This window comes from Cetorhinus maximus, chromosome 38 (genome assembly GCF_964194155.1).
Source record: "Cetorhinus maximus chromosome 38, sCetMax3.hap1.1, whole genome shotgun sequence".
In the NCBI taxonomy this organism is placed as follows: domain Eukaryota; kingdom Metazoa; phylum Chordata; class Chondrichthyes; order Lamniformes; family Cetorhinidae; genus Cetorhinus; species Cetorhinus maximus.
Genome location: NC_135916.1, coordinates 3,510,039 through 3,526,850, shown reverse-complemented (window position 1 = coordinate 3,526,850; position 16,812 = coordinate 3,510,039). Strand labels below are relative to the sequence as shown.

General features: G+C 46.6%; 1 protein-coding gene across 1 annotated transcript in view; it reads right to left on the bottom strand.

Moving 5' to 3' along the window:
- LOC144672436 (uncharacterized) overlaps positions 1-16,812 on the bottom strand; it is a 101,059-nt gene that overhangs the window by 56,868 nt on the left and 27,379 nt on the right. The window contains exons 5-8 of the mRNA XM_078534280.1: positions 15,050-15,357; positions 9,435-9,453; positions 3,285-3,592; positions 180-479 (exon numbers count right to left, since the gene is read on the bottom strand). Of these exons, the coding sequence (XP_078390406.1) occupies positions 180-479; positions 3,285-3,592; positions 9,435-9,453; positions 15,050-15,357 (935 nt within the window). The remainder of the gene's footprint in view (positions 1-179; positions 480-3,284; positions 3,593-9,434; positions 9,454-15,049; positions 15,358-16,812) is intronic.

The window sequence follows — 16,812 nt, the reverse complement described above, 5'->3', positions numbered from 1 at the left end:
CCTGGCAAGGACACTTCGCATGAATGAATGAATAATTCTGCCCGCCAAAATTGCTGCCTTTGTGCATTAAATTTCATTTTCCAAGAGCCTTTGCCAATTTTCACCAGTCTCCGAGACCCATTAACTGCACCAAACTGCTCCAAAGTACCACAAAAAAAAGACACAGTCGTCTCACTTACCTATGACACGTATCTGCACAGCTTCGCTGGATGTGAACGAAATCCAATTCCCAGACACGTTTATTTCGTACACGCAGTGATAACTCCCTGCGTTGTTGGTGCTTGCGTTTTTGAACAGGAATAGGACCGCATTCTTGTTTGGTGTGAGCTCGTGCTGTTGGATGGCGCTGGAATCCTTCAGGATTGTAAAGCGGCCCGCTGAGTAGCCATCCGGAGCTGTGCATGTCATTCCGAAAGAACTTCCTGCCACATGAAAGGGAACGTCAGGGTCCTGAGCGATCGTGGGCCTCAAAGATGGATCTGAAACGAGACGAGTGCATAGCGTTGCAGTCTTTCATATTTCCAGAAATGGCGCCCAACATTAATCCCATTCAGGGTGCTTGATGATCATTATTTGAACTATCCATTATTGTTAACTAGAATTTTCAAACTTAAAAAGATAACTTAGGTGTTTCGTTCAATAGTCGACGTTTCAGCTGGAGCAGAATGCTCCATTCTTAGTAACTTAGATGGATGAGCAAAAGGAGCAAGGTGAAGCTATCTTGCCTTAGACCGTCACATGATACACGATAAGGAAGTGGTTTATTTAAGGTGGGAAAATATCTCTCCCAATTAGACCGAGGATGTGATGGGAAAGTCAAGTTTTCAAAAGGTTGGAGATCATAGATCCAAATATCTCCCCAGATGTTTTTTTTTAGATTTTGGGCATTAATATGATGGTCACCCTTACTGAGGGTATGTTTTAATAGCAGACTTACTAACAAAACAGCCTTTGGCAGTTCAAATCGTAGGAACTGCTGAAATAAAGGACATGTCGAAGTTTTTTTGTCTGCACTCATCAGGACACTTCACAAGAATACCAATATAAGGGGAAAACATCAAATTATACTGGGTGTGAAGAGAGTCCGATTGGTTGGCATGTGAGCTCTGATTGGTTGAGGCGTTTTCATGGGGAATGCTCCAGTGATGGTGACCGAGATTTAACTGCCAGGCGTTGTTTGAAATTTAAACCAGGCAGCTTGACCCTGATGGGTCAAGGCATCATCCTGAGGAACGAATCAGTGAATGGCTGCCATAGATGTTGTTTAGCTTTGTTTGCCTGGTTTAAATTTCACACAATGCTTGGCAGTTAACTCCCAGTCAGCGTTACATGCACATTCTCCATGGCAACGCCTCGACCAATCATTGTCCACTTGCCATCCAATTAGCACCCTCTTTGCATCCAGAACGATTGTTGATTTCCCCAAATATTGGTTTTCTGGCGAGGTGTCCTGCTAAGTGCAAGTGAAAAACTTCTACATGTCTCCTTTTTGAGCAATATTAAATAACTCCCAGCAACCACTGTGATAGTATTTGAATCCATGTGTCCATATATTGATTCCCAATCCAGTGATATTACCACGTAGCCCTCGGCTCCACCCACCCAATGCACAGCGACCTGGTGCTGCCTCTGATTCCTAAATGAATATCCTGGGCTTTAAGCAACCCTTGGAACCAAAATGGGGGCGTAACATGGTCCAATCCCAATTTTCCGGCACAATATTTGCTTCCAATCCTTCGTGCAGCATCCCTTCTCATGCAACGAAAATTGAATTCCACGACAGACTGCCTGCAATTAATTTTACCTTCTGGGTGTACGTGTTCCTTACAGAAAGTACCTTGTATGATGAATTGTGTTATGGTCACTATTGCCTAGAAATCGTCCATTGTCACAGAATCTACTTGCCAGTCTTAATTTCCCAGAACCGCATCCATCATTGCTTTATCCCTTATTGGGCTAGGTGAATACACATTGAGAATCTCCTGCACGTACCACCTAATCCTCCACCTATTTGTGATGGCCTCTATTGTCCCCTTTTATTTTCCTAGCTCGATTGAAGTCCCTTACTATTACACGTTTAGAGATTGTGCCTTTGTTATTCATTCATGGGACCTGGGCTTCGCTGGCTAGGCCATCATTGGTTGCCCATCCGAAATTGCAATTTACAAGGTGATGGTGAGCTGCCTGATTGGACCATTGCCGTCCATGTGGTGTAGATACACCCACATGTCTTTTGGGGATGTATTTACAGGATTTTGACCCATCAACAGCGAGGGAACACAGATACATTTCCAAGACAGGGTGGCGAACGACTTGGAGCTTAACATCCAGGTGGTGGTGTTCCCATGTATCTGCTGCCCTTGTCCTTCTACATGGTAGTGGTCATGGGTTTGGAAGGTGCTGCCGAAGGAGCCTTGGCGAGTTGCTGCAGTGCATTTTGTAGATGGTACACACGCTGCTGCTACTGTGCGTCGGTAGTGGAGGGGGTGATTTTTTTGTGGACGGTGTGCCAATCAAGTGGGCTGCTCTGTCCTGGATGATGTCAAACATCTTGAATGTTGTTGGAGCTGCACTTATCCAGGCCAGTGTGGGAGTATTCCATCACGATCCTGACTTGAGCCTTCAAGATGGTGGACAGGCTTTGGGGATGTAGGGAAGTGAGTTACTTGGTGCAGGGTTTCTAGCCTCTCAACTGCTCTTGTAGCCACAGCCTTTATACGCTTAGTGCAATTAAGCTTCTGGTCAATGGTAACCCCCAGGATGTTTATAGTGGGGGATACAGTGATGCTAATGCCATTGAATGTCAATGGGCAGAGGCTCGGTTCTCTCTTGTTGGAGATGGCCCCACCCTTTCACTTGTGTGGCGTGAATGTTACTTGCCACTTGTCAGCCCAAACCTGGAGATTGTCCAGGTCTTGCTGCATTTGGACATGGACTGCTTCAGTATCTGAGGAGTCGCGAATGGTGCTGAACATTGTGCAAACATCAGCGAACCTCCCCACTTCTGACCTTATCATAAAAAGGAATGTCATTGATGAAGAAGCTGAAGATGGTTGTGCCGAGGTTGGTATTTAGCAGTCGAGTTGTTCAATTAACGAGATCCCACTATTCATGGTTATGTTTAAAGAGTCAGACATCGAACAGAGTGTTTTCTGTCGCTTAACATTAAAAAGTAGGGTACTACTTTGAACCCCTGAGTGCAACCCCCGGCTGTTGTAGACTGAAACTATAATCCCCAAATGTTAAGTCAGGGTCCCAATGCCATTGGGTGATGGTGCTCTTACCTGGGTTGCAAATCACACCTGCGTCTTCCTGGTGACCGCAGTTCCCTTTGCCCCATCCTCCGAAGGGACAGGACCAGAGAGCGGACTCTGTCCCCCTGCACCCAACATCATTCATCCAGGTGTTCCCGGTGCCTTGTCCGAAGCGAGCCTCCCTGACCGCCGAGACGGCCGAACCGCAGCCCAGCTGACGGCAAACCACCCCAGCATCTGGAATCCCCCAATTGTCGTCGCAAACCGTCCCCCATTGTCCATTGTAGTGAACCTCCACTCTTCCTGAGCAACCATGGGTAGCGTTCACCAGTCTCACACTGGGCCCTGTAAACACACGGAGGGTACTTTACATTTCACCTAGGTACATGGAGCAGCCCCGGAGCCTTTACTTTCCGTGGTTCTGATTGGTTATCAGAGAGGAGCTGCTTTTTTGGCAAAGAATGAAAAATTCATTAGTTCCTTTTCTCTTTCAATGCACCAGTAGGGAAATCCGTTTCTTTTCCCACAAGGTACATTTCCTGACCAAAAATTTGAATTCATCCATGATATTCCATTATTAATAATGTTATTTCCTCCTTTCTCATGCACTCTTTTATTCTGTCTGTTTTATTTCGATACCCGATTTATTGATGACAACCTTGGCTTCTCAGTATTATCTTCAAATGCATTTTTCACTGGTACCAATTCCCGTCCCATGTTGTGGGACTATCACGATTATCATTCCCGAAAAAGTACATGTCCGATCCACGTCTAAAATTCTAAAAGTCAGCACTTTCCCGAGGGAAAATAGCAAATTGCAGGCAAAATTTATTTAAATTCGTCATTTTCTTCGACAAATTGCAATTGAATGTTAAATCGTTGAATTTTTTTCGAAATTTCAAACGATTAGTTTTCTCTTTATCGAAAGCTATTGATGATGAGGGGGAATTTCTTCACCCTAGAGAGGGGTGAGCCCTTGGAATTCGCTACCACGGAAAGTAGCTGTGGCCCAAAACATTGTATGTTTTGCAGGAAGGAGTTAGATGTAGCTCTTGGGGCGAAAGGGGTGAAAGGGTATGGGGGAGAAAGCCGGGAGCAGGCTGTTGAGTTGGATGATCAGCCATGATCATAATGAATGGCGGAACAGGCTCCAAGGGCCGAATAGCCAACTCCTGCTCCCATTTTTCTATGTTCCTGTGAATGTAGGTCAACAGCGGACATATGGATTTGGCCATGAAGTCAGCCACGATCTCCTTCAATAATGAAGAATGCTCCAAGCGTGACATAGCCGGCTCCTGCTCAGATGATCCTGGATTGTATGAGAATTCAATGTTGCCGGTCCCTTGAACGTCTTTGAGATCTACAATGGACCTGGGGCGGTAGAACCCAGGGGCCTGGCAACATCAGTTGACACATGAGCAACACCCAATGTGGATATCTTGCAGTTTGGATCAAATGGAGATGAGCCCCTGGGTGACACATCCATCTGAGCCAGTGCCAAAGAAAGACATGCGAATCTTCCATTTGAATTTTACCTTGAGTTTTGAACTCTACAGGCAAGATTTCTCCTGCTCAGACTATCTGGGCATTTCCATTATAATTACATCATCTTTCTGTTGGCTGAATTTCAGTAATTCTACCTCCACTTTTGAAATCTTAGCCTCATTGATTCCACTCAAAGGGAGGGAGCTGGGTGAGTAAAACTGACGCAAGGTGATGTGCAATTCCCCCTTGTAACTTCATTCTCCTTTGGGCTGTGTGAGCGCCACTGGAAAAGCCCAGCAACTAATGGCTCAGCCCCAACAGCCCTTGAACTTGTTGGGTCCATTTCAGAGGGCAGCCAATCCCATTATTGCGGGTCTGGAGTGTCGTGGCCACGGGCGAGAGATTGATTTTCTTAAAGATCGCGGGTGAACCAGGTAGGAGAAGAATTCATTCAAGATGATTTCGACCAGAGATCCCAGGATGGGATCTGGACCGGTGCCCTCACACCCATTATTGCTGGCTTCCCACTCTGGCGTTACCACTACACCACTTTGGCTTTTGCCCTCAATTTATTGCATGTCATGGTATCAACCAAAGATTTGAAGTGGGATGTATTTTTTTTTTATTGTGGGGGAAATCGTTTCCCAAATCTGCCTGGGGGCGGGGGGGAACTTGAAAGACAGAGGGGGAAACTATTGAGGACGAAGTGTGGATGTTAAAGGACCAGGGGTAGGTCTGACTCACGTGTGAGGGTTATTTCAAAGGGTCTGCTCAAAGGAGAGGTTAGCCATCGCCCTGATTCTTGCTTCTGGTAGGAGCACTGGTAGCTCCCTTCGCTGCGGCTGGTCATGTTCCGAATGGTGTAAGTGAGGGACTGTTGGCTGCTGCTGCTGTTCATGAGAGGAATCGAGCCTTTGAGTAGCTGAAAGCGCCCAGTTGGGTCCCCACGCACCACTGTGCACTTAACGGTGACTGTATCCCCCGCCACATACGCTGGGAATGCAGGAGTCCTGGAGATCGTCGGCTGACTTGGAGGTCCTGAAACAGTTAAGACACCGAGATTAATTCCAGCGATGGTATTTCGGTCTCCAGGCCAGCTCAAAGTGATTTCAAAAATCAACTCAGGCGTCTTCTAACATCGAAAATAGCGGCTGCATTTTAGACCTGGTGTTCTTAAACTTTTTATGAAAGTCACTTATCCCAGAACCTAACAATCGTTCGTTTTGTCATTATGGTCATCACTTTCTGGGGGGTGGAAAAAAATAAACTCAATAACTTCAATTCATTTATTTATGACCTTTGCCAGTTGTCTAACTTCTTGCCCAGTCTCTTTGAAATTCAAAACGCTGAAATTTCAGCCCCTCATCCTTCTCCCAATTCAAATTACTGTTCATGCCGTATCTACTGGGAACCCATCTTAAGTGGTCCATCTTCACTCTGAAATGGCTATATTTACTTTTTAACCCATTGATGATGTAAACCTTGCAGCCTGACTTTCTACAGTTTAATTTAATTAGCCGCGCAGAGACTCCGACACACCCACAAACACAAGTACACACGAACAGCCAAACACACAGACACATACACAAACACACACACTCAGACACATACACACACACAGACACATGCACAGACACATGCACACTCACACACACACACACACACACACACACACAAATACACACACACGGACACACACTCAGACACATACATACACACATGCACAGACACATGCACACACAAATACACACACACGAACACACACACTCAGACACATACACACACACATGCACACACACACACACACGGACACACACACTCAGACACATACACACACACATATGCACAGACACAAGCACACACAAATACACACACACACGGACACACACACTCAGACACATACACACACACATGCACACACACACACACACACGGACACACACACTCAGACACATACACACACACATATGCACAGACACAAGCACACACAAATACACACACACACGGACACACACACTCAGACACATACACACACACATGCACACACACACACACACGGACACACACACTCAGACACATACACACACACATATGCACAGACACAAGCACACACAAATACACACACACACGGACACACACACTCAGACACATACACACACATGCACAGACACATGCACACACAAATACACACACACACACGGACACACACACTCAGACACATACACACACACATGCACAGACACATGCACACACAAATACACACACACACACGGACACACACACTCAGACACATACACACACACATGCACAGACACATGCACACACAAATACACTCACACACGGACACATACACTCAGACACATACACACACACATGCACAGACACATGCACACACAAATACACATTCACACACACACACACTCAGACACATACACACACACATGCACAGACACATGCACACACAAATACACTCACACACGGACACATACACTCAGACACATACACACACACATGCACAAACACATGCACACACAAATACACATTCACACACACACACACTCAGACACATACACACACACATGCACAGACACAAGCACACACAAATACACACACACGGACACACAAATACACACACACACACACACGGACACACACACATAGAGCCCCCACAAGTCTGCTTCACAGTGTCCCACAGTAATAGTGGAAAAAATGGTATGTTCTTTACAATATTGTATGAGAGGGGTGAGCCTGTGGAATTCACTACCACAGAAAGTAGCTGTGGCCAAAACATTGTATGTTTTGCAGGAAGGAGTTAGATGTAGCTCTTGGGGCGAAAGGGGTGAAAGGGTATGGGGGAGAAAGCGGGAGCAGGCTGTTGAGTTTGGATGATCTGTCTTGATCATAATGAATGGCGGAGCAGGCTCCAAGGGCCAAATAGCCAACTCCTGCTCCCATTTTGCTATGTTCCTGTGAATGTAGGTCAACAGCGGGCGTATGGATTTGGCCATGAAGTCAGCCACGATCTCCTTCAATAACGAAGAAGGCTCGAAGCGTGACATAGCCGGCTCCTGGTCAGATGATCCTGGATTGTATGAGAATTCAATGTTGCCGGTCCCTTGAACGTCTTTGAGATCTACAATGGACCTGGGGCGGTAGAACCCAGGGGCCTGGCAACAACAGTTGACACATGAGCAATAACCCAATGTGGATATCTTGCATTTTGGATCAAATGGAGCTGAGACCCAGTGTGACACATCCATCTGAGCCAGTACCAAAGGAAGACATGCGAATCTTCCATTTGAATTTTACCCTGAGCTTTGAACTCGACGGGCAAGATTTCTCCTGCTCAGACTATCTGGGCATTTCCATTATAATTACATCATCTTTCTGTTGGCCGAATTTCAGTAATTCTACCTCCACTTTTGAAATCTTTGCCTCATTGATTCCACTCAAAGGGAGGGAGCTGGGTGAGTCAAACTAAGGCAACATGATGTGCAATTCCCCCTTGTAACTTCATTCTCCTTTGGGCTGTGTGAGCACCACTGGAAAAGCCCAGCAACTAATAGCTCAGCCCCGACAGCCCTTGAACTTATTGGGTCCATTTCTGGGGGCAGCCAATCCCATTGTTGCGGGTCTGGAGTGTCGTGGCCACGGGCGAGAGATTGATTTCCTTAAAGATCGCGGGTGAACCAGGTAGGAGAAGAATTCATTCAAGATGATTTCGACCAGAGATCCCAGGATGGGATCTGGACCGGTGCCCTCACGCCCATTATTGCTGGCTTCCCACTCTGGGGTTACCACTACGCCACTATGGCTTTTGCCCTCAATTTATTGCATGTCATGGTATCAACCAAAGATCTGAAGTGGGATGTATTTATTTTTAACTGTGGGGGAAATCGTTTCCCAAATCTGCCTGGGGGCGGGGGGGAACTTGAAAGACAGAGGGGGGAGCTATTGAGGACGAAGTGTGGATGTTAAAGGACCAGGGGTAGGTCTGACTCACGTGTGAGGGTTATTTCAAAGGGTCTGCTCAAAGGAGAGGTTAGCCATCGCCCTGACTCTTGCTTCTGGTAGGAGCACTGGTAGCTCCCTTCGCTGCTGCTGGTCATGTTCCTAATGGTGTAAGTGAGGGACTGTTGGCTGCTGCTGCTGTTCATGAGAGGAATCGAGCCTTTGAGTAGCAGAAAGCGCCCAGTTGGGTCCCCACGCACCACTGTGCACTTAACGGTGACTGTATCCCCCGCCACATACGCTGGGAATGCAGGAGTCCTGGAGATCGTCGGCTGACTTGGAGGTCCTGAAACAGTTAAGACACCGAGATTAATTCCAGCGATGGTATTTCGGTCTCCAGGCCAGCTCAAAGTGATTTCAAAAATCAACTCAGGCGTCTTCTACCATCGAAAATAGCGGCTGCATTTTAGACCTGGTTTTCTTAAACTTTTTATGAAAGTCACTTATCCCAGAACCTAACAATCGTTCGTTTTGTCATTATGGTCATCACTTTCTGGGGGGGGGAAAAAAATAAACTCAATAACTTCAATTCATTTATTTATGACCTTTGCCAGTTGTCTAACTTCTTGCCCAGTCTCTTTGAAATTCAAAACGCTGAAATTTCAGCCCCTCATCCTTCTCCCAATTCAAAATACTGTTCATGCCGTATCTACTGGGAACCCATCTTAAGTGGTCCATCTTCACTCTGAAATGGCTATATTTACTTTTTAACCCATTGATGAGTTAAACCTTGCAGTCTGACTTTCTACAGTTTAATTTAATTAGCCGCGCAGAGACACCGACACACCCACAAACACAAGTACACACGAACAGCCAAACACACATACACACACACACATGCACAGACACATGCACACACAAATACACACACTGACACACAAATACACACACACACACACGGACACACACAATCAGACACATACACACACACATGCACACACAAATACAAATTCACACACACACACGGACACACACACTCAGACACATACACATACACATGCACAGACACATGCACACACAAATACACACACACACACGGACACACACACTCAGACACATACACACACACATGCACACACAAATACACACTCTCACACAGACACACACGGACACACACACTCAGACACATACACACACACATGCACAAACACATGCACACACAAATACACATTCACACACACACACACACACACGGACACACACACTCAGACACATACACACACACATGCACAGCCACAAGCACACTCACACACACACGGACACACAAATACACACACACACTCAGACACAGACACACACACATAGAGCCCCCACAAGCCTGCTTCACAGTGTCCCACAGTAATAGTGGAAAAAATGGTATGTTCTTTACAAAATTGTGTAACATGGGAAAACATTACAAGCTGTTTCGATTTCATTTCAATTCACATGTAATACCTCCATCACTCCTTGGCGCCATACACATCAATACTGATGCAGCTCCATTCTAAAATCTTCCCTTCTCCCAAACAATCAACAAGCCTTAAGGATTTAGAGTATGAGGTTGCTGTCACATGTCGTTTGATGAATTTGTTTCCTGATCATGATTCTTCACTGTCAACCTCCAATTTTATGTTAATTTCAGCAGGTGGTGATGATCCCAATTTGACACAATGGCAGCATTTGACCGGCTGTAGCAACAAGGAGTCCCAGGAATACTGAAAACAATGGGGAGCAGAGGGAAAGCAGTCCACAGGTTACAAGTTATACCGAGCACAAAGAAGGATGGTTGTGCCGGGTGGAGGTCAATCATCTCAGCTCCAGGAGATCATGACAGGTGTTGCTCAGGGTCATGTCCTCAACCCAACCATCTTCAGCTGCTTCATCAATGACCTTGCTTCCATCATTAATTCGCTGATGATTGCACAATGTACAGCACCTATCGCGACTGCTCAGGTACTGAAGCAATCCATGTCCAAACGCAGTAAGATGTGGGCAATATTCCGGCTTCGGCTGACGAGTGGCAAGTGACATTCGCACAACCCAAGTGCCGTGCAATGACCATCTCCAACAGGAGTGAATCTTACCGTTGCCCCTTTACATTCAATGGCATTTCCATCGCTCAATCCCCCGCTCTCAACATCCGGGGGTGTCACCATTCACCAGAAACTGATATCAACAAGCCTTATAAATACTGTCGCTACACGAGAAGGTCAAATGCAGGAAAGCCATGATGATTAACTCACCTCCTGACTCCCCAAAGCTTGTCCACCTTCTACATGGCGCGAGTCAGGAGTGTGATGGGATACTCCCCACTTGCCTGCATGAATGATGCTTCAACAACACTCAAGAAGCTTGACACCATCCAGGACAAAGTAGGACACTTGATTAGCTCCCTATCCACAAACATTCACTCCCTCTACCTTTGATGAACAGTAGCAGCAGTGTGTGTACCATCTACTGCACTGCAGGAGCTCACCAAAGCCACTCAGTCAGCACCATCAATCCACACGACCACTGCCACCTAGAAGGACAAGGGCAGAAAGCACTTGGGAATACCACCAAGTGGAATTTAAACTCCAAACCACTCACCATCCTGACTTTGAAATACAGCCCCATTCCTTCACTGCCTCCGGGTCAACATCCTGGAGCTCCCTCCCTAACAGCACTGTGGGTGTACCTACACCACAGGGACAAAATCCTGGAACTCCCTCCCTAACAGCACTGTGGGTGTACCTACACCACAGGGGACAAAATCCTGGAACTCCCTCCCTAACAGTGTTGTGGGTGTACCTACACCACAGGGACAAAATCCTGGAACACCCTCCCTAACAGCACTGTGGGTGTACCGAGACCACAGGGGACAAAATCCTGGAACTCCCTCCCTAACAGCACTGTGGGTGTACCTACACCACAGGGGACAAAATCCTGGAACTCCCTCCCTAACAGCACTGTGGGTGTACCTACACCACAGGGGACAAAATCCTGGAACTCCCTCCCTAACAGCACTGTGGGTGTACCCACACCACATGGACTGCAGCGCTTCAAGATGGTTGCTCACCACCACCTTCCCAAGGACATTTAGGGATGGGCAGTGAACGTTGGCTTTGCCTGGCAAGGAAACATCCAACGAATGAAAGAAGAATTATGCCCCGCCAAAATGCACGCTTTCTCGCATTTTGTGCATTAAATTTCAATTTCCATGAGCCTTGCCAATTTCACCAGTCCCCAAGGTACATTAACTGCAGCAAACTGCTCCAAAGTGCCACAAAAAAAGACACAGTCGTCTCACTTACCTATGACACGTATCTGCACAGCTTCGCTGGATGTGAATGAAATCCAATTCCCAGACACATTTATTTCGTACACGCAGCTATAATGCCCTGCATTGTTGGTGCTTGCGTTTTTGAACAGGAAATTGACCCCATTCTTGTTTGGTGTGAGCTCGTGCTGTTGGATGACACTGGAATCTTTCAGGATCGTGAAGCGGCCCTCTGAGTAGCCGTCCGGAGCTGTGCACTTGATTCGGTAAGAACTCCCTGCCACGTGAACTGGATCATCAGGGATCCGGGCGATGGTGGGCCTCAACGACGTATCTGAAATGAGAGGAGAGTGTATTGGCACAGTGTTTCCTTTTTTCCAGAAATGGCGCCCAACATCAACCCCATTCACGGCGCCTGAGTATCATTATTTGCACTATCCATTAGTTGTAACTATAAATTTCCATCTTTAAAGGGTAATTTAGGCGTTGCATTCAATAGTCGACGTTTCAGTTGGAGAAGAATGCCCAAATTCTTCCTACCTTAGATGGATGAAGAAAAGGGAGCAAGTTTAAGCTCGCTTCCCTACAGCATCACATGATACACGATAAGGAAGTGACTTATGTAAAATGGGGAAATATATCTCCCAATCGGACGGAGGATGTGATGGGAAAGTCAAGTTTTCAAAAAGTTGGAGATCTTAGATCCAAATATCTTCTCAGATTATTTTTTTTTTGATGTTGGGGGTTAACATGATGGTCATCCTTACGGAGAATATGTTTTTATTGCAGACTTATTAATTAAACAGCCTTTGGTAGGACAGGACATAGGAGCTGCTGAAATAAGGGACATGTGGAAGTTTTTTTGTCTGCACTCATCGGGACACTTTGCAAAAATACCAGTATAAGGGGAAAACAACACAATTTATACTGTGTGTGAAGAGAGTGCCGATTGGTTGGCAAGTGAGCTCTGATGGGTTGAAACGTTTCATGGGGAATTCACCAGTGATGGTGACTGAGATGTAACTGCCAGGCATTGTTTGAAATTTAAACCAGGCAGCTGGACCCTGATTGGTCAAGGCATCATCCGGAGGAAGGTATCAGTGAATGGCTGTTATTTGGTTTGTTAGTTTTCTTTGCCTGGTTTCAATTTCAAACAATGCCTGGCAGTTAATTCTCATTATTGGTACATTCTCCATGGCAACTCCTCTACCAATCAGTGTCCACTTGCCAACCAGTAAGCACTCTCTTCTCATTCAGAACGGTTGTTGATTTCCCCAAGTATTAAATAAATCCCAGCAACCACTGTGATAGTATTTGAATCCATGTGTCCATATATTGATTCCCAATCCAGTGATATTACCACGTAGCCCTCGGCTCCACCCACCCAATGCACAGCGACCTGGCGCTGCCTTTGATTCCTAAATGAATATCCTGGGCTTTAAGCAACCCTTGGAACCAAAATGGGGGCTTAACATGGTCCAATCCCAATTTTCCGGCACAATATTTGCTTCCAATCCTTCGTGCAGCATCCCTTCTCATACAACGGATATTGGTTCAATTCCACTGTAGACGTTCTGAGTTTTATTTTACCTTCTGGGTGTACGTGTTCCTTACAGAAAGTACCTTGTATGATGAATTGTGTTATGGTCACTATTGCCCAGAAATCGGCCGTTGTCACGCTCTCTACTTTCCAGTCTTAATTCCCCAGAATCATATCCAATATTGCTTTCTTCCTTATTGGGCTAGGTGAATGCAAGTTGAGAAACTCCTGCGCATACCATCGGTGTCCTTCAGCTATTTGTCATGACCCCTACTGTCCCCATTTCTTTTGTGAGTGAGATTAAAGTTCCTTACTATTACATGTCTACAGATTGGGCCTTTGTTATTCATTCATGGGATGTGGGCTTCGCTGGCTAGGCCAACATTGGTTGCCCATCTAAAATTGCAGTTTACAAGGTGGTGGTGAGCTGCCTGCTTGGACCATTACAGTCCATGTAAATACACCCACATTGCTTTTACAGATGTATTTCCAGGATTTTCACCCATCATCGGCGAAGGAACAGAGGTACATTTCCACGTCAGGATGGTGAGCGGCTTGGAGAGTAACATCCAGGTGGTGGTATTCCCAAGTATCTTCTGCCCTTGTCCTTCTACATGGTAGTGGCCGTGGGTTTGGAAAGTGCTTTGTAAGGATGATTGATGAGTTGCTGCAGTGCATCTTGTAGATGGTACACACACTGCTGAGACTGTGCGTCGGTGGTGGAGGGGGTGAATGTTTGTGGATGGGGTGCCAATCAAGTGGGCTGCTCTGTCCTGGATGGTGTCAAGCTTCTTGAATGTTCTTGGAGCTGCACTCATCCAGGCGAGTGTGGAGTATTCCATCGAAATCCTGACCTGAGCCTTCTAGATGGTGGATAGGCTTTGGGAAGTAGGGAGGTTAGTTAGCTGCTGCAGGATTCCTAGCCTCTAACCTGCTCTTGTAGCCACAGTATTTATATGGTTAGTCCAGTTCAGTTTCTGGTCAATGGTAACCCCCAGGATGCTAGTAGTGGGGGATTCAGTGATGGTAATGCCATTTAATGTCAAGGGGCGATGGCTAGGTTCTCTCTTGTTGGAGATGGTCATCCCTTGGCACTTGTGTGGCATGGCTGCTACTTGCCACTTTTCTGACCAAGCCTGGAATTTGTCCAGGTCTTGCAGAATTTGGACATGGAGTGCTTGAGTATCTGAGGAGTCGCAAATGGTGCTGAACATCGTGCAATCATCAGCAAAGCTCCCCACTTCTGGTCTTGTGATGGAAGGAATGTCATTGATGAAGAAGCTGAAGATGGTTAGGCCTAGGTTGGTATTTAGCAGTCGAGCTGTTCATTTAACTAGATCCCACTATTTATGGTTATGTTTAAAGAGCCAGACATCGAACAGAGTATTTTCTGTCCCTTAACTTTAACCAGATTGGTACTATTTTGAACCCCTGAGTACAACCTCCGGCTGTTGTAGACTGAAAATATAATCTCCAAAAGTTAAGTCAGGGTCCCATGCCATTGGGTGATGGTGCTCTTACCTGGGTTGCAGATCACACCTGCGTCTTCCTGGTGACCACAGTTTTCTTTGCCCCATCCTCTAAAGGGACAGGACCAGAGAGCGGACTCTGTTCCCCTGCACTCAACATCATCCATCCAGGTGTTCCCGGTGCCTTGGCCGAAGTGAGCCTCTCTGACCGCCAAGACGGCCGAACCGCAGCCCAGCTGACGGCAAACGACCTCCGCGTCTGGAAGCCCCCAGTTGTCGTCGCAAACCGTCCCCCATTGCCCATTGTAGTGAACCTCCACTCTTCCTGAGCAACCATGGGTAGCGTTCACCAGTCTCAAACTCGGCCCTGTAAGCACATGAAGGATGCCTTATGTCTCACCGGTGTGATCACTGTACCTTGAGCAGTTTTATTAGTTTTAGATGCATTAATTGCTCATGGCCATTACACACAAGCGAAGGGGGCTGCCTCTGAGGTAAGACTGGCAATTCCAACAACGGTTATGTTCTCCAAATACATCTGATGCACCATAAGGCAAATTGGTCCATTTCACCGCACCATACTTTGGAAAACCGCAATGGTTTAGGACGATAGAAACATAGGCATTTAAGACATTTCTTTAAAATCCACTCAATTTGGGCATTGCTAGCTAGGCCAGCATTTAGTGCCCATTTCAATTTCTCCTGAGGAGATGGCGGTGAGCCAAACTTCTGGAACTGCTGCGGTCCTTGTTGTGGTGTAGGTACACGCACAGTCCTGTTAGGGAGGGAGCCGACGACAAGGAGGGAACGGCCAATACACTTCCAAGACAGGATGGTGGGTGGCTGGGAGGGGAACTTCTAGGCGGCGGCGTTCCCATTCCTCTGCTGCCCTTGTCCATCTAGGCGGTAGGGGTGGGGACTTTGGAAAGTGCTGTCGAAGGATCCCTGTTGACATGCAGCACTGCATCGAGCATGAATGCAGCGATTTCAGTGCATGACTTTCTGACAAGCAACAAAACAACTGCATTTAACAACTCCTAAAGAAATGAAAAGATCATTTGGTCTCCGGAAATTTTTTGGGGGGGCTGGAGGGACGTTTGCAGTGGAGTTCACCAGGGGTCGGTATTGGAACCCTTGCATTTCCTGATGTATATTAACGATCCAGATGTTGGTGTGCAGGGGAAATTTTTAAACTTTGCACGTGATACGAAGCTTGGGAGTGGCGTAAACTGTGAGGAGGTCAGTGTAGAACTTCAAAAGGACATGGACAGGTTGGTGGAGTGGGCAGATAGGTGGCTAATGAAGTTCAATGTGGAGAATTGCGAGGTGATCCATTTGGGTAGGAAGAACATGGACAGATAATATAAAATAAGGGGTGAAATTTTGAACGGGGTGCATGAGCAGAAAGATTTGTATGCATATGTACAAAGATCATTGAAGGTGGCAAGGCAGGCAGAGAGAGCAGTTAATAAAGCACACAGCACTCTGGGCTTTATGAATAGAGCGCAAGAGCAGGGGAGTTATGCTGAATTTATTTCAGACGCTTGTTAGACCACAGCTGGAGTATTGTGCACAGTTCTGCGCCACGCCAGAGGAAGGATGTGAACACATTGGAGAGAGTGCAGAGGAGGTTTACAAACATGGTTCCAGGGATGAGAAACTTCATTACAAAGATAGGTTGGCGAGGTTGAGACTGTTCTCCGTGGAGAGGAGAAGGCTGAGAGTAGATGTGATAGAGATGTCCAACATCATGAGGGGGGCTGGGCAGAGCAGATAGGGAGAAGCTGTTCCCGGTCGTAAAGGGCACAGATTTGA